Source organism: Penicillium diatomitis, assembly GCF_028827545.1.
Source record: "Penicillium diatomitis strain IBT 30728 chromosome Unknown utg000004l_segment0_segment0, whole genome shotgun sequence".
Taxonomy (NCBI): Eukaryota; Fungi; Ascomycota; class Eurotiomycetes; order Eurotiales; family Aspergillaceae; genus Penicillium; species Penicillium diatomitis.
Window position 1 is genome coordinate 3324462 of NW_026623176.1, and position 24994 is coordinate 3349455.

Consider the following 24994-nt stretch of genomic DNA (forward strand, 5'->3'; position numbering starts at 1 on the left):
GCAAGCTGAGCGCACCCGACGTCATTCTGAATCACGTGTCGATCGGATAGCGGCAGTTTCAGTGGGGCCGGCTAAAAACAGACAAAACCGGCTGCGACTAAGGCTGGGCCGCCGATCTGGATGGATAATCGGCTACGTCTTACGGGTACTGAGCTATGAACATTAAATGCACGGATCCTCGACATCGAGTTACTGTTATGTACGTACGATCTAGAAGGGTTATACATATTGCATAACATAATGGGGAGCATGGACAGATCGAGAAACGGTCAGTGCAATCTAATCGATGGTTCAGTAGCGGGTCGACTGGGCTCGCGATGCGATACCTAGTCGTCAATTGCCCGGTCAATGTGGTGTTGCGCAGTGGCTTTAACCATGCCTGCTGTCGAAGAAAGCAACCCCTTTATTCCAGCTGGATGGAGATAAGGTGGTGTGTCATACTCGATTGCAAAATATGAAGAAAGGCCACATCTGCACAGATGCATAGACCATCCATTGTACTATGCGGCTCCACGTGTAATTTGCCATTATGAGGCGGAATAAACAATGGATTCATGTCATGTCAATTGCTGACGTCCTCGATATAAAAACCTAAGCCCTACCCATTTGTCAATCCCAAACCCCGGACAGAAACCAGCCTGCGCCTGAGATGCAAATCGAAAGCTAAAGAAACATTGTATTTCATAATAAGTCGTGCACAATTCCAACAAAGGTGAGACAGTCTCCGTGTGGCTAGAGCTCATCCTCGGAATCAAAAGTCGAAGGCTATTTGCCGACAGAACCGTTCCGTGCTTTAGGTCGTTTATTGAGACCATGGCTTGACATAGAACTCTTTCGTTTCATCGGGCGAGAACCGAGTACTCCAGGTGCGTCGTCGGGATCCCCAAGGCCGTCGTAGGGATCGCTTTCTCCACCATTCTCCTGGTCGACCTTGAATTCTTCGTCTATGGCAAGGAGAGTCGAGAACTCGCGACATTTGCTAAGCATAGCTTCTCTGCTGTTGAGTGAAGCGACATTTCTCACAATGGCCTCCCAGAATCGTTCCCCAGTCACGCCGTTCACTTTCGTGGCCGTTTTGTTCAGTTCTTTTGCACTTTGCTTGGATTTCCCATCCTTGTCTCTCTGCTGAGAGTTCAGACCGTATAAACGACGCAAATGGGTTCGAGCTTCCCATAGCATCGACAGCGAGGCGGCTGCAGTAGCTAGCAGCCGCAGAGTTTGAGGATCCACAGAGTCCGGCGCAATCGCAGCGGCTGGAGCTGATACATCAAGGCTCACACTAGCGGTGTCTGTCGACGTATCCAGTACTGGCGGGCCAATGGGCGTAGGGAAAAGGTCAGTTTCGATCGCATGAGCTACTACAGTGCCAGTGGAGGAAACAATCCGTTCAAGGCAGCCAATAGTTGGCAGCAGCTCTGCTAGCTGGGCGTAATCGAAATACGCAAGATTCTGGGCAATGAAACGAGCCACGAGAAGATGCTCTGGAGGATCGCCAGAGGCATCAAGCTTTTTCAACTCAAAATCGGCCTTCGCGCACAGATTGGCGAGGAACTTTTTCTGATAACGGCTGTTGCTGATCTTGACGATTTCAAACAGTGGGGCAAGCTTCGCGACATACGGCCGGGCAGTTGCACCATTAGAGTCACCTACTACTTCGCGCTGGTAGTAGAAGGCTTCTTGAACAGCCCTCATGTATTCTCGTTCAAACATAGACTCGAATTGCTGGTGAATCATTTTGTGCGTGTCGAAGGCTACCTTGGCAATTTTAGGGTCCGTGGAAGTCTCCAGGGACACCAGAACGCCCGCACACTCCTTTGGATGGACCAACCCTTGGCGGTTGATGCTGGCGATGAGCTCAATCGCAGTCAAAGCGTAGGCATCTTGTCGTGACTGTGCAACCTGAAGCATATCTTTCAAAAAGTGCTGCGCAATCAATGCAGCCGCACCATCATTGTCACTCGCCTTCAAGGACCCTCCAAGTCGGGTAGATTCTTCCTGGGCAACGGTTTCTGCAGTTGGAACCACGCCCTTTTCGGACTTACCTTCGTGAATGAAGAAGAAGTCTGCAAAGGAGCGAAGTACGATGTGTTGTAGGCCTGGGGAACCTTCACTCAAGACCTGAGAGAAGGTGCTCCGTGTCGGCTCACGACCAAATTGCGCTGGCCATGACTGGCAAATGGCACCTACACTTTCGAGAGCTGTCACTCGAAGCTCGGTAGGCTGAGTGGACTCTGTAAATGGAAGAATGCAGTCCACCATCAAGGACGCAACAGAGCCGCCCGAACCACTGCTCCATGTGGGGAATGCATTCCGGAAATGTGCGATGTACTTCTCAAGATCGCAGTGACGTCCGACACAGCCCGCGATTCTGATGTAGCTCTTCGCACGGGCCAGTACCTTTGCGTTGGCAGAAGAGGACATGTCAACAGTCCTGTACTGTTGCAAAGGCTTCAACACAGACAATGTTAATTTGACAAGTCGATCGGTATTTTGCAACACTCCATTTATTGTCCAGAGACAGGCCATGACCTCGTTCAACTCGGGGCGTCCCAGTTTTGCCACGCTCTTGAAGAGATCATTCTGGACATCTTTGAGCAACCTATTGTGGGCGGAGGACAAATACGGCAGAACACATCGGTAGATCACAACGACCGATCGAAACAAGAACAGATCGTCAGCGCTGGCCAGATTGCCGATGTAGGGATGCAGGGCTTCCAGCTGATCAGGGCTGAATAACTTGGCGTTGGCTTTTGCAAAGACAGTAATTGTTTGCAATAAAGCTTGCTTGAACTCTTGAGACGCATCCGCATCTTCCACGAGCCTCTGGAACATTGTGGAAACCATTGATTTGCATACTTTGAAGTTCAAGGCTGCCGACTTGGACTTGCTAGAAAGCACTGCGCTGACGCACGTGCCAAGGGAATCGAGGGCAGTCTCGCTGCGCTCGACTAGGCTGATAATCAGTCCAACATGCTCGCCGAGCGCCATTCTAACCTTCGGCCCATCAGAAAGAGAATCGATAGATTCATGAAATGGGACAAGCCATATCTCTTCAAAGGTCTGGCGAGCCAAGGTTGCTACGCTTTCATCGAGATCCCCGGTCCGCTGAAGGAAACTGTCCAATGTGGCTAACTTCAGCTCCTGGCGAGATGTCTTCTGGTACAGTTCCCGTAACAGACCAATACAACGCTTTCGAACACCGGCCGTGGCGTCACCAGCGCAAGCGAGGATACTTCGACACCCTTGCTCCTCGAGCTTAGGCCGAAGACCGATGCATTTGGCGATCAAGGAGAGAGCCGAATCGCGGACCATAGGGGAAGCGTCTGTGGTGCAACGGAGAATTAACCGCATAACAGAAGCGTCGCGATCGAGCAGGTTCGGATCTTTTTCAAGCATTTCAATGACACTTTTCAAACTCCTGCTACGGACCTTAGCTTGATCACTTGCAATGGAGTTGAGCAGGACCTTGAGAATTGTGTCAAATGCCTTTCCAAATCCAGAATTCAGCACCGTCAAGATGTAGGCAAACCGCCCGCTGGCACTGGAGATCGAAGTGAATTTCCTGTGAGATTCCAGATATAGGGAGTCTGATAAAGCCCTTGATAGGAGAACCACCAGTTCGCCGGTCGCGCTATCTTCCGGGACATCTTCCTTGTCCTCAGAGTTCCAGGAGAGATTGCAAACCACCTTTGCCCATGCGGCCATAAAGAAACCCCTCGTGCTCGTCAACTGAGAGTTATCGGAGCTCTTGTCTTGGAGAAGATACTCCAGTACCATTCTGTACGGACCATCAGTCGCAACCAGATCCTGCGGGTGGAGCGCACGGGAAGTGAAGTCGTCGAACAACTGCTTGAGGGAGTCATTCAAATCATTGTCCTCTAGGGCGGGAAGCATGTGTTGAGCGTTTGAAATAAGGTCGGAAATGGCCGATCCCATCCACCCGAGGAGCTCCAGAGCCATGCTCTTCGCCTGAGCTGAGCTTTTGTCCTGATCCGCGATACCGACCATGTGGGATGCCATGATTCGAAGAAGGAGCTCAGATGCTGGCCAATCGGTGGAGCCAAGCACGTTGATGAGGTCTTCCGTAAACAGGTCAAGAATGTTTCGGAAGGGCTGATCGCCACTCTTCGTCGCATTTATAGCTCGTTGGACGATGAAACCAACTATGTATTGGGCGCTGCGGATTGCATTATCGTAGAGTCTGTTCACTCTGACCGCTAAACGATCTAAAATCACCCCAATATCATCCTCGTCGTCTTGGTCCCAGTCGTGTTCATTGGAAGCCTCATCCATCACTTCATCCTCGTCGTCATCGGCTGAAGCCTGCAGTCGACGCTTGCTGTTGGAACGTGACGACGTCTCAAGTGCGGTTGTCTGAACGAGCTGGAGAACCAAGGCTGTCAGAAGCTGAATATTCTTGCCGTCGGCTATTTTGAATTGTCTGGCGCTTTGACGGGTAGAGGGAAGTTTTTCTAGCGATCCTAAAATCTGATCTAAGATATAGGAACGTTGGGCAGGGTACCGCGAAAAGATTTTAGCAAGGACATCCATAGCTCCACGTCTTGCTGGCTCGAACTTCGAAGATCCAACAGCGGAGTCTTTTTCATTGTGCGCGTTCTCGACAAAGATCAACTTGGCGGCGAAAAACAAGGCCGAGTTGATGGAGCTCTCGGGTACTTCAACGCGGGACAAGAAGTCCGCGAACAGTGTCAATGCTTTCTTGCTTTGGTGAATCAGGCTTGCGATTATCCGTCGTTGGGCTGAGAAGAACTTGAAAAGTTCGGCGTCTTTGCCTCCTGGGCGCGATTCGACCGCTGGGATGATGCAGTAGTCGAATAGTTGCTCAACAACCGGGGGTATGGCTTCAATCAAATCTTCAGGACAAAGATCTCGCTCTGTTTGACGCCCGGACATTGTTTGCAGTAGTGTAGCAATAGCCAGCAAACCATTAATCACTTCTTCGACTTTGCCAAGCCATTCTTGGACCTCGGCTTCATTTGAGGGATCATGCAGAGTAATTTGAGCAGATTGAGCGGCAGAGATCGGCTTTTCGCACAATTTTTGGATTCGTTTGAGGTAGTCTGAAGGGATATCTTGAAGTCGATCGAATCCGGAGACTTTGCGAATAGCCTTTTGCAAGCGATTATGGGTTTCAGACGACAAGACTGGGCCATCAACTTCCAATGATCTGAAGTTGACGAAAATAGGATTCGGCTTGTCAGCGGTAGGCGCAAGGGATTGGCCTGGCTCAATCTGGTCCTCGGCCTCGAATATCTCATGGAGAACATCTTGCAGCTTGAGCAGGGCGTCGTCTGCCTCCGCTTTTTGATCTCTCAATCGCCGCGCAGTCACTTCATCTTGGTGGCTGGTTTTGGACTTGGAGGATTTCGTTGGCGTCGGTTTCATTGGGATGACCACGGATACCTGACTCGACGGTTGGTGCGGTTTCTCATAGAAAGCTGTACTTGAGCTGTTCGCTAAGTACGCCTGTTTGTTCCACGACGCCGCAGGGTTGGGGAAACCCCGTGTGTTTTGTTGATTGTTTGGTAGTGTGGCTGTGGGAGGATCTGGAACGATCAATCAGTATATTTTCATAACGAGATGCCATTCCTCGTCGAATATCTCACATCTGAACGGAATATCGGTGGACTCTAATATCATGCGAGCGAAAGCCCCCAAATGGCTGCGACAGGACGCGGATCCGTTCGAGGTGGTTGTATGTGACTTCGGACTGAGGGCATGGGACAGCGGAACCTTGAAGTTGCTAGAACGAGAGACGCGGTCAGACACGGCCAATCGGTAGCAAGCAAACACTGACGTACAACTCTGTCAACCGATCGCCTTCCAGTAATTGTTGTAGATATTCTCGGGACGTCTCCAGTTGACTGGACTCGTCCAAGCCGTTATCAATCTCCGCATCCAGCTCACTGAGGGTTATTCGGCCAGCTTGTAGGACATGTTCGATTGAGGTGGTATTAGACGGTCTGCCAACATCGGGACGAATAACGCAATCTGAAAGTAAACAAATATCAGTGTTTGGTGTCAAAGCTTGTCAATCGATCTTCATCATGGGGTCGATTATACCAAGGCCAAAGATAGGAGCGCTGGACATGGACGAGTACTGGAGCGCCTCATCGACTGACAGCGGCCTGTATCCCAATAAACTTGCGTATTGCAGTCCTACCCCCGATTCAGGAGCCTGCTGTAGCTGTGGATGGCCATTAATGACCACCTGTACTGCTGGGCGTCCATGATTGTCCATGTTTGGCGATTGCGGATTCGAACAAGGAAGGCGCTAATCAGATGGGAGAGGACCTGCCGAGTGCAGAGTCATGACAGTGGCTTTGAGCATCTATGGTACGCTCTCCGCCATTCTTCGACCACACGGACTGACTCAAAGATTAATATATCAGAGCTCAGGGTCAGCTCCGGCCATTATCAACTTGTCCGTCATTGTACTGAGTTACAATACTGCCGCATTTCCCCGCCCGCTGTGGCATCGGCCTGGCCCGTGCGATCAAAAAGAAGTTCCATGCTTCATCTTCTGCTCTCTCTCAAATCCCGAGATTTGCGATCGAATCCCCAATACCTTATCTACTGCCATACCACCTGAGTTGATTTGGTCATGTCGGCGATTGGCTCTCTCATATTTTGCACCGATTGTGGTAATCTGCTGCGTGAATCTACGGGCGATGAGAATGCGATCTTGCACTGCACCGTCTGTGGAGCGCGGAACAAGGGTATGCGACGCGATTCGTTCTTAACCCAAAAAGGCTACATTGATGGACTCAAATACTCATTTATCTTAGACATTATACCACAAACCATCGTTTCCGAGTCAAAACCTTCCGCATTTCCGTCGGCTTTGAGATCGAAGCGCTCTGCCGTTCAGACATTATCCGCCGAAGACCGCAAAACGGAGGCGGTCACAAACCATACCTGCAACCAGTGTGGGAGGACAGAGATGTTCTTCACTACTGTGCAGCTTCGTAGTGCTGACGAAGGAAGTACCGTCTTCTATCGCTGCGTTTGCGGCTATAAGTATGTTTTCCAGGCGAGAATTCTCGATCCCCACCCCTCATGAATTGCATGCTAACATCCAATTTAGGGAAACATCGAACAATTAAGGAATTGGCGACGTAGTGGGAGAATGATATTGTTCTATGTATTGGCTGTATAGCATGTGGAATAAAGAGCATCAAAATAACGACGTCACGACATTTCCTTCATATTCGAATTTCATCACGCCGAGACAGCAGCTGTAGCTCGGTCGGGAATCAGCGCATACTCCATCTCCCCGGTCTTCTCAAACTCTGCCATGTCGAGGGCTACAATAACACTGTCGCGCACGACCTGCTCAGGATCGTTGAGGAAACTCTTCAATGTGTCCTCAACACCCTCCTCATCACCAAGACTGCCAAGAGCCTCTGCTGCTTCGTGACGCACCATTCCAACCTCTTTCAAGTCGCCAAGGCACTCGGTGAGATACGGAACCGAGGCCGGATGGCAAAGCTGGCCAAACACGAACGCAACCTCATGACGGAAGAGGGCGGATGGGTCTTTCAAACCCTTGGCGAGCGACCTCACGGCGTCCACTGCGGTTGGGAGATCGGGAGGAGAAGCGAGATCTCGCAGGCCAAACATAGCGCGATATCTTTGGAATAGAGGAAGCTTGGTATCGAGCAGAGTCTGCTCCAGGTCAGGAATCGATGGCTCACTGGCCTTCAGTGGCATTGGTGGGGCCGGGTCAATAGATGTGAAATCGCTTTATCCAGGGCAGCTATGTTAGCTTTTTTGTGATATCAGTACACCGATGAGAGTTTCGTAGGCGTACCTGGGCTTGAGCTTCTCAGCCTTTCTTTGCTCGGAGTTCTCCCATTCAATCCGATCAACGGCAATATCACAAGTCTCCCGCACGATCTCGACCTCATTCTCATCATCGCGCAGTCTCTTCAAAATTTCCAAGCTCTCCGCATATCCCAGCGCACCCAAAGCCTCAGCAGCCTCGTGGCGGCACATGGCGTCCTCCTCCACATCCTTCACAACCTGCTGCAGGTAGGACACGGAATCACGGTTACGGGTCTGACCCAGACAATATGCAAGTTCATGCTTGAGGAGGGCAGAGCTGGATGCGAACGCTGCTGCGATTGCTTGGATGGCCGGGAGAGTTTGTTCGGTAGCAGGGTCGAGGCAGGCTAAATGCTTCAAAGAGAAGAGGGCACGGAAGCGGCGAGCGAGTGGCTCGGACTCGTTGGTCAGAACCTTGCGCAAAGCAAGAACTGTCTCGTCAGCCCCGTGGGACTCAACAGTGGCGGAGGGAGACATTGTATCAAGAATTCTTAGACAGAAGGACGATGGCGCGGTAAATTTAATGCGGTCCTGACTTGTTGATTAGATGCGGGATAGTCAAAAAAAGGCGTGCATTACAGTTTTTTCTTCCCTCCAAGTCCATCTTATCGCAATTGGAGGGTGGGGTGGCGGGGCGGCCTACGCCCACTCGGGTCTGGCTTTGGCCGTGCAGATTTGATCGTTCGATTTGGTCTGTCCCGTGACTCAATTTACTGTTGGCTTGGGACACGCCACCAGAGGAACGTAATCTCATTGAAGCCGCTCCAGCACCTTGATGCTACCGACTCGACGGCGAGTCCATCGTTCAGAAACGGTGCTGCTTGGTAGTAGGCCGGTATCTATAAAGCGATCTTTGATTCATAGTTGTCATCACTCCGTACCACATAAGGTACCAACCCGGCTCAGTCACATGCATGATGCCAGTCCCGTTTAGAGATCGCTTCCGTTCCACCGAGTATATGTTGTTGTAATCGACAACCAGAGAAAGTACTTTGAGTGCATTTCGCCCCCACCCTTGGAATAAATTACTTTGGTCGCCCGACAGTCTCGCCATTTCAGTTCCAGCTGGAAATAATGATTTGGACTTGTGGACAACATCCGAAAATAACCCGAGAGCTACATGTTAAAATCATTAATAAGACGAGAACCTACCATAGTATCAAAGTCAGACGGGAGCTTCCATTCTTCAGAACGAGAATGCTTCCAGCCCCTGCTACCTCCAGTACCTAGACAGTGAGGCATTATTGTTTGCAGACTTACCTTGAAGGGGGTGGAGAAACTCACGCACCAACTAGGTCATGTCCTAACTTAAGGACCGTTAAACCTGGGTAGATTGTCGCTTTCTAGCTGAATTGACAAAATAAATTTACCATGAGCGTCGAAGAACCTTGATTCCAGCATTAGCTTTTTTCGTGGAACAACGAAATGCGAGGTCCGACATTGCGATCCTCTGGTTTAGGAAACGAACAGGGGTCAATTGCCTGCTTTGGGCTGTGAGATTATACGTTCAGTGTTAAGATCCCCGACTGCCTAAATCAAGCAGCGAACCTGACATACGTAAGAGCACACGTAGTGACAACCGGGCATGGCCGGCTCGTGTCAACTTGCCTTAACAGTGGAAGATCATGGAGAACGAAGTCAACACCTTCAATCTTGGTGCTCTTGAGATACTCCGGGTACTGCGTCGGGTGGGTCATAGTTTTTGTCATTGCCGCATGACTAGACCTATCAAATATGAGCCCAAGCACGTATCTTTGCCGAAATAAAAACTCGGTCTTGAGACCTGCTATTTCATGAGTAGCAATTTGGTAGCCAGATACAGCATCTCCTACGGCGTTTAGGGTCCGGCGACTCGCTTCCCGCGGCTGTCAGGCGCGCTGACCCACTGCGGACGCTCCCGCGCAGCCATAACACAGTCTTCATGGATGTCCATGATAGGTGATTGGTTGTTGCCGTAGTTTTTTGATATTTCCGTACACTGGGAAGCCATTGGGGATTTCTTAAGATCCGTGTTCTTCATTAGTTAGGATCACACAAAAGATGGTATTTGAAGCCTGATAGATGTCCTACTGCTGTCTGTAAGATTGCTCTCTCGATCAAAATCGACTGTGTTGCGTGATGAGGCGAGCTCAATTGTCTAACTCAGTGAAGAAACAATTGGCAGTCGGGACTCTGTGATTATATGGAAACCATGGAGTCGATCCTCCGAGACCTGGTCAGTCAAGTTCCGGGAAAACGAAAAATGAATAATAGACGCGAAGACCGCTACTTCAAGCGAATGCATCACCCGGAACCTGTCTGTAACTGACGGCCCAACACGAGCAGTAACAAACCCATTGAGATTTTGGAAGAGAACTCTGCGCAATCTGCCTCCCAAAAGTCTACTAAAAATCGTCTCACAGGCCCGGTGTAGGGTAAGTGTAGAGGCACCCGCACATTGCACCTTCGTACAACCTATACTAGGTACCTAGCAGTGACTTGGGTCCTTAACGGCACCCGTGCTCTCATGACATTGAGTGAGCTGCCCCAGGGAGAATCTCTAGTAACATGATATCACATTTTGCTCTCTTCCAGACACACGCGAATCGCTCGCCCAATCGTCTTGCGGCATTGGCTGAGAATAAGCGAGCTATACGAAGGTCTGAAAGCAAGATTAGGTCGCATTGTATCGCTAAACTTGGAGCACTGAGAATGCGGAATATGGGACCAAGTAGCTTTCTGATTTTCCACAGGCGCCAAAGGTAGGTAAAATTTCTGAATGGATGGGGCATCTATGGGCTCTGGTCTGCAAATAGTAGTCTTTCATCTGCATCCTGTAAGCCTTGAAATGAAGGTCACGAAAAGGATCTGCTTTGACTCCTGACATGATCTATATGCCCTGAATCAAGAGTAGGTGCAGTCCAAGCACTGAGAGGAGCTCAGGCCCGTTGCGCTTGAAGCGGAAGCCGAACAGGACGCATCGCAATGCGAAATGAAGAACCAATCACCGGCCAAGTTCCATCAGGGTAGCCTGGCTGACACTCCTTGGCGCACTGCGGTCTTGAACCCATGCCAATCCCGAGTTGAATGGCGGTTGCCGGCTTTGCCAGAATTGATGTCCAGGAGAGGCAGAAAGATTCCAGCAATCTGATTTTGATTCAAAAAGGGCATAAGAAAGAAGTTGAACAGTGGATATTTACATGGTACAGGGAATAAGCACGATCATTTGGTCTTGATGTGCTTGAGCTTCTTGGGTTCGTGGAGGAAGTTGTTGGCATAAGCCTTGGGGACAAAACGGCGCTCGTTAGGCTCCTGGACGAAGTATTCGTAGCCTTGCTTCTGGGCAAAAGCAATGGCGTCCTCCTTAGACTTGAATGTGAGGTTAGTTCCCTGCATACCATCCGCAGATGACTGCCAGCCCATCAGAGGGTTCTCCCAACGGTGACCTTTTTGCAAGATATCCCAGTCCATACGCCAGTGGTGTCCGTGCCATGTGCCAGACTGAGTCGCAGGCTTCGCGGGGCGGTAAATTCTGGACAACAGAGTTGTTAGTAACGAGGTTCAAGGTACCTGAACTGCGCAGGATGGGTAGGGTGAGTATTGTACCTGACAGTGCGCGCCTGGAGATCGGTGGGAGCGCCGGAGAGGACTGCAGCAGGCAATACTGGACCAGGCTCGCTGCCATCCATCACGCGCTTGGGAACCGGGGAAAACAGGCTACAGTGCGGAGATTCAAAGCCAAGTTAGTGACCCGCAGCTAAGTCAATCGAAAGGTCGGAATGGATCATACGAGGTGGCATGGTCGATGGTAGCCTCATAATCAGGCTGATGACGAGTCATCGCCTCCACAGGGCTCTGCTTGCTGACCAAAGTGCTATCCTTGTTGGGTGCGTCGGGAGCATCAGCAGGACTGGTGTTCACCTCGCCCTTGGCCACACTGGACACAAATCGGGCATTGACAGGCACAAAGGCCCGAGTCGCACGGAGGCCAGCAGCACCTCCAATTCGGAAGAGCGACATGGTGATTAGCGGGTGGGGGTAAAGGTTGTGGCTATAGAAGAGGCGGGCTGGTGTGAGGAGGTTAATCGCAGAGCAGAGTGCAGGTCACGGCACGCCCGAATTGGGTTTAGCGCATCGAACTCATCCGACCACCCGCTTCCTGTCCGAAGAGACTCTTTCTTCTGCACCGCAAGTCACTTCTGGTTTATTTGCGCCGCAAAAGACAAGTACGTGCTTGCCGATTATATTAGCGCATTGTTTGGGATGCAGCCTTCGAATTGCGACCATTTACTGACATCTATGTAGTCCAGTCAAGATGAGCTACATCGCCCGCCGTGGTCTCTCGACCCTGATCCCCCCCAAGGTACGACCGACCCCTTCGAGTGGCCGCATACGAGGCGGCAAGCGTGGTATATTGAATAATTCAACAATTACTGACATTGTAGTAGATCGCTTCTCCCAATGTGAGTCTTTGAAGGCCTCTTCGCACGTGGTCATCTCACCCGACAACCTGCTCCAAGACCCGTTTCCTCCCGACGGACATATCTCCATTCCCAATTCATTTCCGGACTCGATCGTGTCCACCGTCCTCGAATTCGTCACTGACATGTCTATACGCAAGGCCATCGGTGCCGCCCAGGATGCTGCCCGCATGGAGCGCGTTGTGAGCTTCTACGCCGGTCTTCCCCGTGGCCCCGCTCCCCAGACCAAGGCTACTGGTCTCCTTGGTCGCTACCAGGCTCGCTACTTCAACAAGAACTCCGCGGCTCGTAAGTAGCGAGAACTCGCCTGATTGCGAAGATGATCATTGTGCTAATATGGAACCAGCTTTGCTGCACGCCATTGCCGGTATCTTGTTGATGGGATACAGCATGGAGTACTACTTCCACCTCCGTGAGTGTCTCGCGTTCTGCTGATGATCCATTTCTCATACTGACAGTTGCTGGACAGGCCACCACAAGAATCACCCTCACTAAAGCAGCCATCAAATGAGAGGGAAATGAACGGGGAAGTTTGATCTTCAGCTGGGACTGAGTTCCCTTATGTCAGTAGTATAGGACTCAGACGCCTTTGGAATTGAAGCTCAAGCTGTTTCAATATTGTAAAGCGATGACCCGACGCTCTATTTCTTAAGTGAGCACATGGTGTTTGACTGTCACGCAAATGTAGCCTCCAAAACGTAGGCATCTGAGGAGGTCTCCGCGCTGCCTGACCACACCTGCAGTATCCCCACCTCAGATGTGGCAGCTCTGATTATCTCACTTCTACAATCATCTCTTGAAGCTCATTCAAGTCTGAAAAGAATTCAAAGACTTCTATATAAATTACAACTGCTTGTCTACCGCGATCTTTCTGATTCTCACTCAAAGCATCGTCAATATTAGCGCCGGGGGTCAGTCCGCAACTCACCTCACACATCACACACTTCTCGGTTCGACGCTAACCGAAAACAGCCATCCCTCAGCTTCAAACCCGACAACCATCTCAACGGGCCCGAACCACGTACACAATAATCAACCTCCTCTGCTCGACACCGCCTCCCTCCTCGACCTTCTCCCTGGATTCGGGACTTCTCTAGGGTCGCGTTCATTCCCGTGCGCCCATATCAGCCTCGCAGCTTCCCAAGTTGCAGCGCCTTTCTATTCGCCTATCCTTCCCAGAGCTCCTTGAGGTTGATCGCCCCAACGTTGTCTTCCTGGTTGTGGAATCCCGATCTTCGAGGGTGCAACCAGACGAAAGAGCAGCATCTCAAAAGTGGCGATTACTGAACTCTGACGAGGTACGCGGTTCCCAGCTCTGCTGTTTTTCTATGCGATCTCAAGGCCTCCGGGTGTCTTGCTGTGTCCCCGCACGCTATCATCCTGCCCTTTTCTTACTTCCCCTTGACCAAGACGACTAACAAATGCCTCGTTCTCACAACGAAGACTCAAAAAATTGTTATGGCAGAGCAGAGCGGCCGCGATGTGGTAGATCAGACCCTGTCGGGCGGCGAGCCTTCGCCTTCCGGCGTTCCTGCGAGCATTAGTGACAAGATATCTGCTGGAGGGGACGGGGGGAAGATTCAACACATCACATCAAACACACAATCATCAGTACCATCCGACACGCAGAACAGTCATCAGGAAGCAGACGGACAAAAAACACCAATGGAGGAGACGGAGGACGGCAAAGACAGCCGGACTTCAGCCACGGTATGTTTTTGGGTTACAAAAACAAGCTTGTCAAGCTACCTGACATTAACGGCGATATTTGCAGCAGACTACCGGGCTGGTTGCTTCGCGAGCTTTAGAGTTGAATGGAGTCGCATCTGGATCTGATGGGGGAGATGATACGGCATCGCTTGGAGGCTCAGAATCGGACGCCAGCCGGACAGATGGCAAGCATCAGAATCGGGCGGGCTCAGTGAAGAAACCTTCGGCCTTTAAGCCTGTGTCATTTGCTAAGTTTGCGGTCCCAAAGGCACCCGGGGTGACCGCAGCGCCTAAAGCGCCGGAAAAAGGTTCGTTCTCTTTGTTTACTTGCAACGCCTCACCCGCGAGACCCGCATGACTGCTAACTGATGCCCAGTACCGTCAACTTCAACCACCCCGCTCGGTACTCCTCAACCGACCTCTCGCCCACGCTTGGTCGCGAAAACCACAACTGGAATGCGCGACTCTTTCGCCAAGTCAGGTGCAGGCGGCGGAAGACCCGGCGCGACAGGGCCCGATCCGAATCAAGTCTGGAACAAAAACAGACGTATGTATCCTTTCTTCGCTTCTAATTCATTGATCGAGGCACTAATATCCACATTCGCTCTCAGCTGTTCAGCCACCTCCCCCGAAAGCTCTGACCGATGAGGAGCTCAAGCAGCAATACGGAATTCATATGACGTCGCGAATCCAGGAGGACAGCGGAGGCACTGAAGCCAAATGGGCTGATATTGACGATGATGAAGATGATTGGGCCCCGGAAACCATCGAATGGAATGACGGAACCAAGGTCACCCTCACGCACACTGACCATCCGCCTCCCGCTGAGCAAGCTGTTGAACAGACTCCGGAGGAGACGAAAAGCGCAACACCACCTGCACGACCTGAGCAACCTGTTGTGAAAGATGTCGTGAAGATCGCTGCTCCGAAACCAGCTCCTTCCGTCGGACCAAACCCCACGGTCCTCAGGCTCGGCGCAAATGCGGAACGGCAGGCAAAGGCTGCAAGTATCTCGTCTAAAAGCGCAAACGACAAGACACCATCGGGGTCGACAAGTCCTGCGCCTGCACCGACAAAGTCGCCATGGGCACCTTTGCCCCCAGTTGAACGGGTCTCTCCAATTAATCCACCCGCGCAGATGTCCCATCAGCCACGAAGCGCTGGCCCTCCTCCTCCGTCCTTCCATGGCGATGCACGCCAAGCTCCACTTCCACCGCAAGAAATTGCCGCAGACGACTTCAATCGTACCTGGAGAGAATCTGCGCCAGGTGCGCCTCGAGAACTGTACAATTCTCGATCGGGTCGCTATGAGCCCGTTCAAGAGAATCGAAGGGGCTCGTGGCGTGCTGATCAGGGTCCTCGTCCGCCTGCGGTTCTCCAAAGACCGAACCTCGCAGAATCTGGTGGTCCTGCAGAGCCTTCTGCGGCATTCCAAACCTATCGGTCTAGCCATCAGGATGGCATGGGTTGGAACAGACGCCGTACATCATCCAATGTCAGTGGCGGAAGTGGCGGTTACGGCCGTCGGACATCCTTTGGCCGAACCGATGCTCCGCAAAGGTACATGGATGGCCGCCGAGGCTCCCAAACGAACGGGATCCTCGATCCAGCTCTGACAGCCGACGACACTGTGATCTCTCCAGAAACGCTTCCGTCCCAGCAGCGTGCTGGTTCAGGCTGGACAGGTCAAGGGCGTCGTAATGCCAGCGCGGCTTCCTCTCTCGAAGCTCCCCAGCCCGCTCCGCCAGTTGTACCTGAAGCTGAACTCGAAGATCCCGTTGTTCTACAAGAAAGGATCATGAAGGATGCGAGAGCACAGGCCAGACAACGCAGACTTGAGCAAGAGGAGAAGGATCGGATCGAGCGGGAAGAGAGGATCAAAAAGAAGCTTGCTGCACTAGGACCACCTCCGGAGAAGACGCAACGCAAGGAGAGCACTGAGGCTCGCAAACCACAAACGCCTGTGGCGCCAGCCCCCGCGACCTTACACTCGCCACCCAAACCTCCTGTTCCTGAACCGAGCGGTGAGCCCAAGCAATATGGCATGATGAGAGTCCATCACCCAGACTCAGTCAAGAAACTTGTTGCGGCAAACGAGCGAGATCGGGTTGCCGAGAAGTCCGCGGAGAAAATTGCATCTCCCCCTCACGCGCGACGTGTTCCACAATCCCCTCGCGATCATCCAACGGAGATTACGCCCTCTACGAGCTCGGTCAAACCTTCACCAACAGAGCGGCCGTCAACTGAGTCCCCCAAGTTTGAGGAACCTGGTGCACACTGGCGTGGTGGCCTCAATGTACCAAGCTCTCACGCGCCATGGACAAGTGAAGCCAATCTGGGTTCAAACGCCCCTTCGGCAAACAATCCCTGGAAGCTCTTGAGTAGTGACAGAACTCTTGGTAATGGAATCTTTGACCAGACTCTTGGTGGATTCCCACCACGCGAGCTTCCGCTTAGAAGTCAACTTGGTCTGGATCAGGCTTCCGTGCCTCCACCCGTCTTTTCGGGGCCACAGCAGTCAACTTCTATCTCCCCACTACCTTCTCCGGAGACCAGACATGCGCCTGTTGATTCTCTGAGCCCAATCGGTCGACCAGGCCCGATTGGACCGCCCTCATCACACAACAATCAATGGCAGCAGGACTCTGGACCCGCTGGACCATTGGCGTGGAACAATTTCCATGCTATCACTGCTCAACGAGAAAAAGCTATACAGGAAAAAGTCCACAGAGAGTTTATCGCGAGCAAGGGCAAGCCTAACCCGATGTTCGCATTCAAACAACTTGAAGAGTCTTGGGCCCCAGCTCGGCCAGGTAACGACGACACCACTCAGAGTACCGTGGGTGTCGCTACAGCACCCCCCACAGTGAGGAACAACAGGAACAACCTTAGTTCTCCTCATACACTGACTGGACTTGAGACCCCTCCCGACGCTCCGCCATTCTCCGAAAATCATGCCAGGTCGAACGTCAGCCTCCCCGCTCGTAGCTCGAGGTTCTTCCCACAGGCAAGCGAAGCGCCCAAGCGATCTGTCACGGAGGCTTATAGTGAGCAGCGAAGCCCATCTCCGCCTCCGCCAGAGGACATCTTGACCCATCCAGTCTACTTTGGCGGAGCTGGCCGACCGTTGGTTCACTTGCCGACTCCAAAGCCGGTAGTGAAGCTGCCGCCCAAGGCTTTGGCTGCGCCGATTGCCCCCCCTACTTTTGCGTCGATGGCGGCTGCACCTCCGCGGGGCCCGGGAGCGACTGCATCAAGCGGCATTTCCTGGCAGGAGAAGATCAATGGCCTCTTCGGTAAGAAGACGCCACTAGAGAAGAAGTCCGCGTTGGCGATTACCTCGGCATCAAAGGAGCCGCTGGACGTCCCCTTGGCGGTCGCTGCCGTGTCCGTCTCCCTTCCTAATCACGAGACTGATGTACATGTCGGCAACGGACACCTTGCTGTGCAGCAGGTTGAAGAGCAGGAGGAGATCTTTGAAGATCGTGAGCCCGGGTCTCTTCCCAGTGTGCGGGTGCCCAACATGGCTCCGGCCAATGCCTGGCAGGCCGCTTCTGCGCCTCCTGCTTCACGTCTTCGGGCTAAGATTCTTCGCCCTATGCAAGTTCACAGCGTTGAGCCCTATTGGTTTGGGTATGGCGAGAAGGACTCATTGGGTAACGTCCAGATCATGATTCTGCTTCCGGGCTCAGAGACAGGAAAAGCCGTGAGTATGCCCAAGAGATTGACCAGTGGTCCTTCATATCGCCAGCGAAATTCTCCGACCTTCAAGCCTCGAAAGGGTGCGAAGCCAAGAGAAGCCTCAGGGGTCCATATGGGTGCGAAGAAGCCCTCGACTTCCTCTCATCAGCAATCAAGCGGCACTGCGTCCTCATCACCCCGGCATTCCTCTCGAGCCGCATCGTGGGGACCCCGCAATCTGTCTGGTCCTCGGTCATCGTGACGAGAATTTTTGCTGTCAGCGGCCAGGGATTTGTTAAAGCCGAATATGTCGGACGCGGAACTTGCAGTGCTTACTTGATCGACTTGTACCTGCCTTTCATTGCTTTGCAGAAAGTGTGTTTGACGGCTCATTCTTGAAGCCAGGAATACATCTCAGAGCATCTTTACCTTTTGCGTCTTGATCGGATGGATCTCTTGGGCCCAATGACTGTGCATTGCGCAAGAAGGGAGATCTTGAAGTCGAAGCCGGACGATGTCGGCATATACAAGGCACTGCTGGCTTATACTCCGTGCTCACACACACACACACACTACCCCCATACTTAACTTTTGACCCTCTTCAGTGTACTCTTTTTCCGCTTTCTTCCGAATCCAGCCTATTCCAGGATTTCTTTTTCTTTTTTCAGTCTTGCTCCCCCACAACAAGCTCTTCGCGTGATGGTGCTGCTTCACGCCACACGAGAGAATGTCCGGCAATGCAATAATTATTCTCGGGCCCACCTCTTCCATCGTCTCTTAGCTGCCTTGTATTGCCTTAGCCTCACGTTCAATGAACCGCACGTTAAATCATGTGCTCCCTCCTGTGTTTCCATTGCGTTCGAGCTTGATCAGTCTACCTGCATTTCTGTGGCGCGATTTTCAAATTCCTAATGCAGGGTCCCAGCCGTCTACGCAACCCATGAGCTGTGATTTTATGGCTCGTCTTTTGTCCTATGAGGACGATAGTGCTTGCCTCGTTTTCTGTGTATATGGCTATGACTTTGAGGTTCTCGTTGAGCGAATGGAGTTCCAAGCAGGATTCGTGCATCTCCCGACACGCATTGTAGAGGAGGGGCTATGACCACAGTAGGTAAATTATGTGCGTTGAGCACAGCACAAGCTTTGGCCCGTATCATATCGGAGGACAGTAATCACGGACTAGTGGTCAGTGAGTCACAGCACTATTGTATAAGTGATACACAGTCCGTGAGGGCCTAGTAGTAGTACACAGTACACAGTACACAACCTCTTGACACTCAAGTTGTGGCTTCTAACAATCCGCCAAGCTCGACAAGGTCGGCCGCTAGAACTGCCTCTTTGATCTTTTTTTTTGCAGCCATTAGGAGACCAATCTACGAGACATGTTGCAGGGGCCAGCTGCCAGCGGATCTTCAGTTAAAGAACAGTTTTTCCCACCCCTTTTCCGCATCTACCTGGTCTTGCGAAATCGTTCATAGGAACCGTGACGTGCGACTTCTCAGATGTCCCGGCGACTGCCCCTTTCTTGTATGTCAGCATGCCTGGAGATTGGACTCTGCCGACAGGTCGGTATTCGAGCATTCTCAACTAGAGAGCGATGTGAGTGATTTCAAAGAGATGCAGGGGTGTCGTCACTTTGTGTTTTCAAGGGGCCTCTCGGAGTTTCCAAGACGGACTGTCAGTGTCGGCCGCGACGCTGACCAGACTCGCAGTCGGGGATAGGAATCACGGATGACAATCCTTTGCAGCAGAGAGGGAAATTCTGAGATTCCGCTGACTCGCATGACACGAAACTGGGAGATGGAATGGATATCTGGAACAGGTTACCTCGATAGTACAACTAGTAAGTTACTAACGTTGGTGATCGATCTGCGTGGCCTCCGAGGCGGATACAGCCGACTCTCCCATGTCCGGGCATGTACGGCATGTCCTGCACTCAGCACTGCAGGCCAAGCGGCATCTTTTTGGAGATGGAACTAGATACCTTGTCACCTTAGTAGTAATCCGGTACACTTCCTGTGGCATGAGACATCCATCCATGAGAATTAGCTCTCACACGAAGGGCCCACTGCGACACTAAAAGCCACTCTCACCACCCACCATCAACCAGGTAGGTATGGACTCATGGTCCCATGGAGACATATGATGGAGTCGACTTTGGGAAGCGAAAGACCACAGTCGGACCCCCCACGGGCATCAGCTTATAGAGTGGACCCCATCTTGACTTATCTCTTCCATCCTGATTGATAATCTCGAAGGCAAGCGACGACTTTCAAGCTAAGTGACCAGTTACCACCGACAACGGTGTCAATTACGCAAATCGATAGACCAACGAGACCCACTAGAGATTAGCTTCGCTTGTCTTTGATATCATGTTATGGATCCGGTTGGTGCGAATCAAGCGGCGTTAGGATTCGCTTCCGACAGCAGTAATTTATGGGGATTAGGTTCGCATGCGCGGCTGCGGGTACGTGATCACGGACCTTGTCACTGTGAGTAGACTCAGTACTGTACAAATGTACAGTACTTCTTTTGAGTGAGATGGCGACTACGACTGCAAGTGTAGAGTGTAATTTGCATCCATGTCCGCGCATTGCACCTGCCGCCTCGGGGTGTCCGTCGGGGCGGATAGTCACGGCTATTCTGGCATTGTGCCGGACAAAACGCAGGTGTCAGGAGTCCGGACACAGTCAGCAGGTTTGGAAGGTGCTGAACCTTGAAATGGTATCTAAGATCTTGGTGGCGCTATCCATGAGGTACCTGACCTCCTACTACTACCTAACTTTCAGTGACCTGTCCAGTGGATGACCAGCTCACCAGTGCCTAGGTACCTAAGGCGTCACTTTAGGTCCCGCTGGACTTGGGACCTGGGTCTCGTGAGGCATAATTTAAATTCACAAATGGAAGCACCACGCTATGCTGTTCCTGAGGCAGGGACGAATTCCGAGCCGAGTCCCTCCTCCACATGGCAAGAGTATGAAGCTTGGGGGGGGTGCTCAACCTTCAGCCCCCGGTAGAATTGAAAACTCTCAATAGATCCTCAAATCGCCAGTCCAAACATGCTAGAGCGGCATGTAGTGTGATACCAACTCAGATCTATCATCTATACGTGTATAATCGCATCGCAATCCAAGCTTTTTATTTTATTTTATATCAGGAGTTCAATTCGCTGCGAGCTATAACCTACAGATTTGTTGACCACTTAGTTTACCTATTCTAGATAGGTAGATGAGCTGGTGAGAGAAATCCTGGCCCTGGGGACTTATTCATCAAGGGGATTTGTGGTTCTCACGACTCAGTCCTCGAACGACAAATGTAGCGGTCATTAGATTATTCTCCCTCGAGCATTGCCTCTTCCAGGCGTTGCACCAGTGCACAACTGCACACTGGCACAGTGCTGAGCTCAGCACTGTAACTCGCACAATAGACCGTTTTGTAATTCCATTCCCTGGACATATCTCCTCTACACTCCCCCAAATAGGTAATGATCGGGGGCTAGCAGACGTCGCGTGGTGCCGAAATTACCGAGCAGCGATTGTTGGAGCCTAGTTTCATATTTTCCGCCGAGATCCATTTTTCCCGCCAGCCACCTGCCTGCACCCCGTAGGCCCGTACCAGCGTAGTAGTACCATTACCATGAGTATTTCCAAGTATCAGTGGAAGTCTCGCTCTCCGGGAGGACTCTATCCACCAAGTATAGAAAATGGGAATGCACCGTTCCCATGGGCGGGCCAGCTACGATCTGGTTCACCAGACACATGGCAAACGCCACCAAGGCTTGATTTATCCTGTGGAGGATAGGAGACGAGCAAGGTGTTTATGGGTAGACCGACGGAATTGACAGAGAAAGTCAAATATCCAGTACTGCAGCAGTGCAGAGTGCAGAGCGTAGCGGGTGAAGTTGTAAACCCTGAAGTTGAAAAGGGTGGAGTCAGACTGAAAATGGTTGTAGGGAAGAAACGCTAGAAGTCGGAAACCACCTTCCCGATCCGGTAATGCATCGGGAGTCCGGGTCCCCGCCGTAGTCCGAGGCGCACTGAAACCCAAAATAGTGGACCTTGGAAAGGACCGCTCTGCTCGGAGGGGAGAAAAGATTTAAAAAAAAAAAGATCCATCGGGCGTTGACAGTTGAGGGCCGATTCAGGTAATCCAATGCGATTGCCTCTCCACAAGCATCTGGGTTATGGACCACATTGGGATGGTGTAGAAAGGGACCAGGATGGTTGAGGATTCTCACAGAGATTGACATGGACAGTAGAGTAGTGCCCAATTGGTTGTTGTAGAGAAATCTAACTTACAACCCAGCAGACCTACCAACATGACTAATTCACTTAGAACAATGACAATCATACAATGTTTACTACTAACACCGCATTGTCGCATTTACCAGTGCTGGACTGCCGGTGGCTGTGGTGGCTGTGGTGGCTCACTCCTGGGAGGCATTCAACCCATGTGACAGGAGAGGCCTCGGGGCCACAATAGAGAGAGTGAATCAAGGGCGGGTGAGACCCGTGTACCTTTTGACAATCCCTCTTTCTCTCGCTCGAATTACTACTGTACGCCGTACTGTACTTATCTCCGTCACTGGTGTCGCCAGTCCCCAAGAGGAGATCGCCATGGGCATCAACTACCGGTAGTCGTCAGACTTGGAAGTGGTCATTCTTCATGCACAAAGTGCTGGTGACACGGTCTGCGCGTCTATCTCGGGGTCTATCTCACTTTCGCCTCCATGGCTTCGGATGTCGCGTGTGGCCGTGGCCGGGTCCCCTGTCGTCTGTCCAGTGGACAGACGACAATACGACAGTGGGGATGGCAAAATGTGGAAGTTGCGGATATCCAGGGCCGATGCTTCGTAACTTTTACTTTCGGGTTATCTGTTCAAGTAAGCGATGGCGTGTGGAATGGTCATCAAATCTCATCATTTTCTCACTCCAGCTGGTTCGGTTCACCTGTCACGACTCATCAGCGCCCCCTTTTGATCCACCAGTTTGGGCTCAATGGATCTGGTCCCAAACGACATTCCGCGGATAAAGCCTACAGTGGAAAGGACCTCGGACGTTCCTCTGGTCCCGTCACCACATCTCAGGAGTTAGGACACTGAGGACAGTCGTTACCAAATGAGATCAAGCGGAACGTCAGACACCGCAAGTACGGGACCATCAGTGCCTGTTTCTTGATGGCGATTGCCGCTCAAAGGCTGAGGCATCCGACACCTGGAGATTGTCCTGATGTGATTGTAGAGAGGGCCGAGTGGAGTTGTCTGAATGAACTGGGGAACGGTCCTGGGGACGACGGGATGTAACATTGGCGTGGGTAAGATCACGTCAGACTCGCGTCTGTGTGGATGATGGATCCCGCGCGCGGAGTGTTCTTTTCAGTGCTGGGTACGGCTGTACGGGCCTGCCGAGTGGACGAGAGATCGATCGGGGGAACAGGAGTTGAAGGCGAGGAATGTCATCCCAAGGTTTATTATTGATTATGATTATTACTATGCTCCTCATCACCTGCACGAACTTTGGTTCAATTCGCATAGTAGGCCATAGTCCATAGACTAAGGAGTATGGACTATGAGTATGGACCAAGTACAGAAAGTCGTAAGACTACGTAGCAAGGAGGCAAGTACGAAGTACATACGACTGCCCGGATATTATTCTCAGACACAATTATACTTTCCAGGGCCATACTCTGTCCTACAATCAGTTGTACTAGTAGCACTATACCCAGATCCATAGCCATTAGCCACCGCTTCTTTCCAAAAATGACTTGGATACCGGTCCTTTCTCAATGCCTAGTCCTCGTCCTAGTCCTACATTTCCCTCCATTGCCACCTCCAATTTGCATCCCGGTCGCACCGTGCGTGGTGCGTGATCCAATGGCCTCATTAAGCGAAGCCCCGGCCGGGTGGAGCCTACCCCCCCCCCAGGTGTCTCATGATGCTTTTTGTCTCCTGATAAACCACAGCCGGATGATTGATGATTCGCCCCCGATATCCTTTGCCCGTCTCGGACAGCCCCGAAAACAGTCAAGCTTCCCCCCCCTTCCCCACTGGTGTCCACCGAAAGCGTGAGGTCCAGGAAAAGGGCCCTGCAGAAACGGGGCCCTCTCCAGCAGGGGAAGTGGCTGGAAGATTGGGCCTGACCTCGCCGAGACTCACGGCTCCTCATTCGAAGAAGCTTATCTCAACTAAGCCTCTGATACGACCGCCCATTTTTTTCTTGTTTGACGCTACAACGGAGCTTGGCCCCCGGACGCAGGAGGTCCGAGACCTTTTTTATCTCGTTCGCTCAAAGTGTACCGTCGGCCCGAAGACACCAGCAGTCCAGCACCAAGACGGCGTCTGACTTGCAGTCGTTGGGCAATTTCTTCCCTCCTTGACAGATTGCTTGCGTCCGGCTGCAATCTCAATCTCCGGGTCTGATGTACCATACAGAAGTGGCCACCCTCATCTGGCCAATTCCACCATCTCGGCCGATCTGCCTGAAACTAGTCCCTAGTCACCCACTACTACTACTCAGGACTCCCCATGCATTCACTAGCACCCCGGGAGCACCGACTGACACATGGAATGAGGGAAGGGCAATATGGAATTGTGGATGTACCCGATGCGGTCGTTTGCCGTCTCCATACGTAAGACGCAGTGGGCATGGACACATGAGTACCATACACTATACAGGCCTATACAGGCCTATACAGGCATACACTCTATCGTCTACCCGAGAGAGACTCTCCAGTCGTCACAGTAGTACAACCACTGCCGCGTCAAAGATCGCTCTCAACCCCGTTCCACATCCCCCAGACTCAGTAAAGCCAAAATGGCTCAACCCGGTGGCCACGGCGTTGTTGGAACCTGGCGATGCACCGCGGTGCAGCCAACCACGAAGCACACCAGATCAGATCAGAGTTTATATCCACTTGCCTCGTGGCAGGCGCAGGATATCTCTGGTCATGGCCGAGATAGTCTCGACTTCTCGACCCGGGACAAGATGCTCACTGGTCGCGCCGCACGAGACTCCTCCTCCCCATTTAGTTCTAGTGCCATGTTGCCTTGACCACGAGGTATTATTCACTCCGAACGGTTCTCGGTTCTCGAGGGCTAGAGAACATCCGCCGGCGAAGTGGAACCCCCAGAGATAGCTTGGAGGATGGAGATACGCTGGTTTGGGGCGGATGGTGCCCGCTGAAGGCGGTCCAGTGTCCACTCTCCTGTACCATCCAGGAAAGGAGCGGCAACAGCTTGGACGAAGATCCGGGGGTCTGATCATGTCCACCCTACTCAGCGAGGGTGACGAGGGTCA

General features: G+C 52.0%; 7 protein-coding genes across 7 annotated transcripts; 4 read left to right on the forward strand and 3 right to left on the reverse strand.

The window, feature by feature from the left end:
• Positions 1-765: 765 nt before the first annotated feature.
• Positions 766-6262, reverse strand: N7539_004378 (putative sister chromatid cohesion protein Mis4; the record flags this gene model as incomplete). Its single annotated transcript, XM_056933980.1, has 4 exons — positions 766-5567; positions 5628-5764; positions 5823-6012; positions 6085-6262. 4 exons carry the CDS (start codon positions 6260-6262, stop codon positions 766-768), a joined length of 5307 nt encoding a protein of 1768 aa, XP_056791521.1.
• A 363-nt stretch (positions 6263-6625) lies between these two features.
• On the forward strand, positions 6626-7127 carry N7539_004379 (DNA-directed RNA polymerase I core subunit RPA12; the record flags this gene model as incomplete). The annotated part of the gene is made up of 3 exons (XM_056933981.1): positions 6626-6740; positions 6810-7041; positions 7109-7127. 3 exons carry the CDS (start codon positions 6626-6628, stop codon positions 7125-7127), a joined length of 366 nt encoding a protein of 121 aa, XP_056791522.1.
• A 115-nt stretch (positions 7128-7242) lies between these two features.
• Positions 7243-8325, reverse strand: N7539_004380 (deoxyhypusine monooxygenase; the record flags this gene model as incomplete). The annotated part of the gene is made up of 2 exons (XM_056933982.1): positions 7243-7765; positions 7835-8325. 2 exons carry the CDS (start codon positions 8323-8325, stop codon positions 7243-7245), a joined length of 1014 nt encoding a protein of 337 aa, XP_056791523.1.
• Positions 8326-11049: 2724 nt separating this feature from the next.
• On the reverse strand, positions 11050-11847 carry N7539_004381 (ETC complex I subunit; the record flags this gene model as incomplete). The annotated part of the gene is made up of 3 exons (XM_056933983.1): positions 11050-11359; positions 11434-11544; positions 11618-11847. The coding sequence occupies 3 exons, from the start codon at positions 11845-11847 to the stop codon at positions 11050-11052; spliced, it is 651 nt and encodes a 216-aa protein (XP_056791524.1).
• Positions 11848-12142: 295 nt separating this feature from the next.
• Positions 12143-12604, forward strand: N7539_004382 (F1F0 ATP synthase subunit f; the record flags this gene model as incomplete). Its single annotated transcript, XM_056933984.1, has 1 exon — positions 12143-12604. The coding sequence occupies one exon, from the start codon at positions 12143-12145 to the stop codon at positions 12602-12604; it is 462 nt and encodes a 153-aa protein (XP_056791525.1).
• Positions 12605-12644: 40 nt separating this feature from the next.
• N7539_004383 (uncharacterized protein) lies at positions 12645-17961 on the forward strand (the record flags this gene model as incomplete). The annotated part of the gene is made up of 6 exons (XM_056933985.1): positions 12645-12720; positions 13488-13606; positions 13752-14018; positions 14083-14326; positions 14395-14565; positions 14630-17961. The coding sequence occupies 6 exons, from the start codon at positions 12645-12647 to the stop codon at positions 17959-17961; spliced, it is 4209 nt and encodes a 1402-aa protein (XP_056791526.1).
• A 6550-nt stretch (positions 17962-24511) lies between these two features.
• N7539_004384 (uncharacterized protein) lies at positions 24512-24748 on the forward strand (the record flags this gene model as incomplete). The annotated part of the gene is made up of 1 exon (XM_056933986.1): positions 24512-24748. One exon carries the CDS (start codon positions 24512-24514, stop codon positions 24746-24748), a length of 237 nt encoding a protein of 78 aa, XP_056791527.1.
• Positions 24749-24994: the final 246 nt, after the last annotated feature.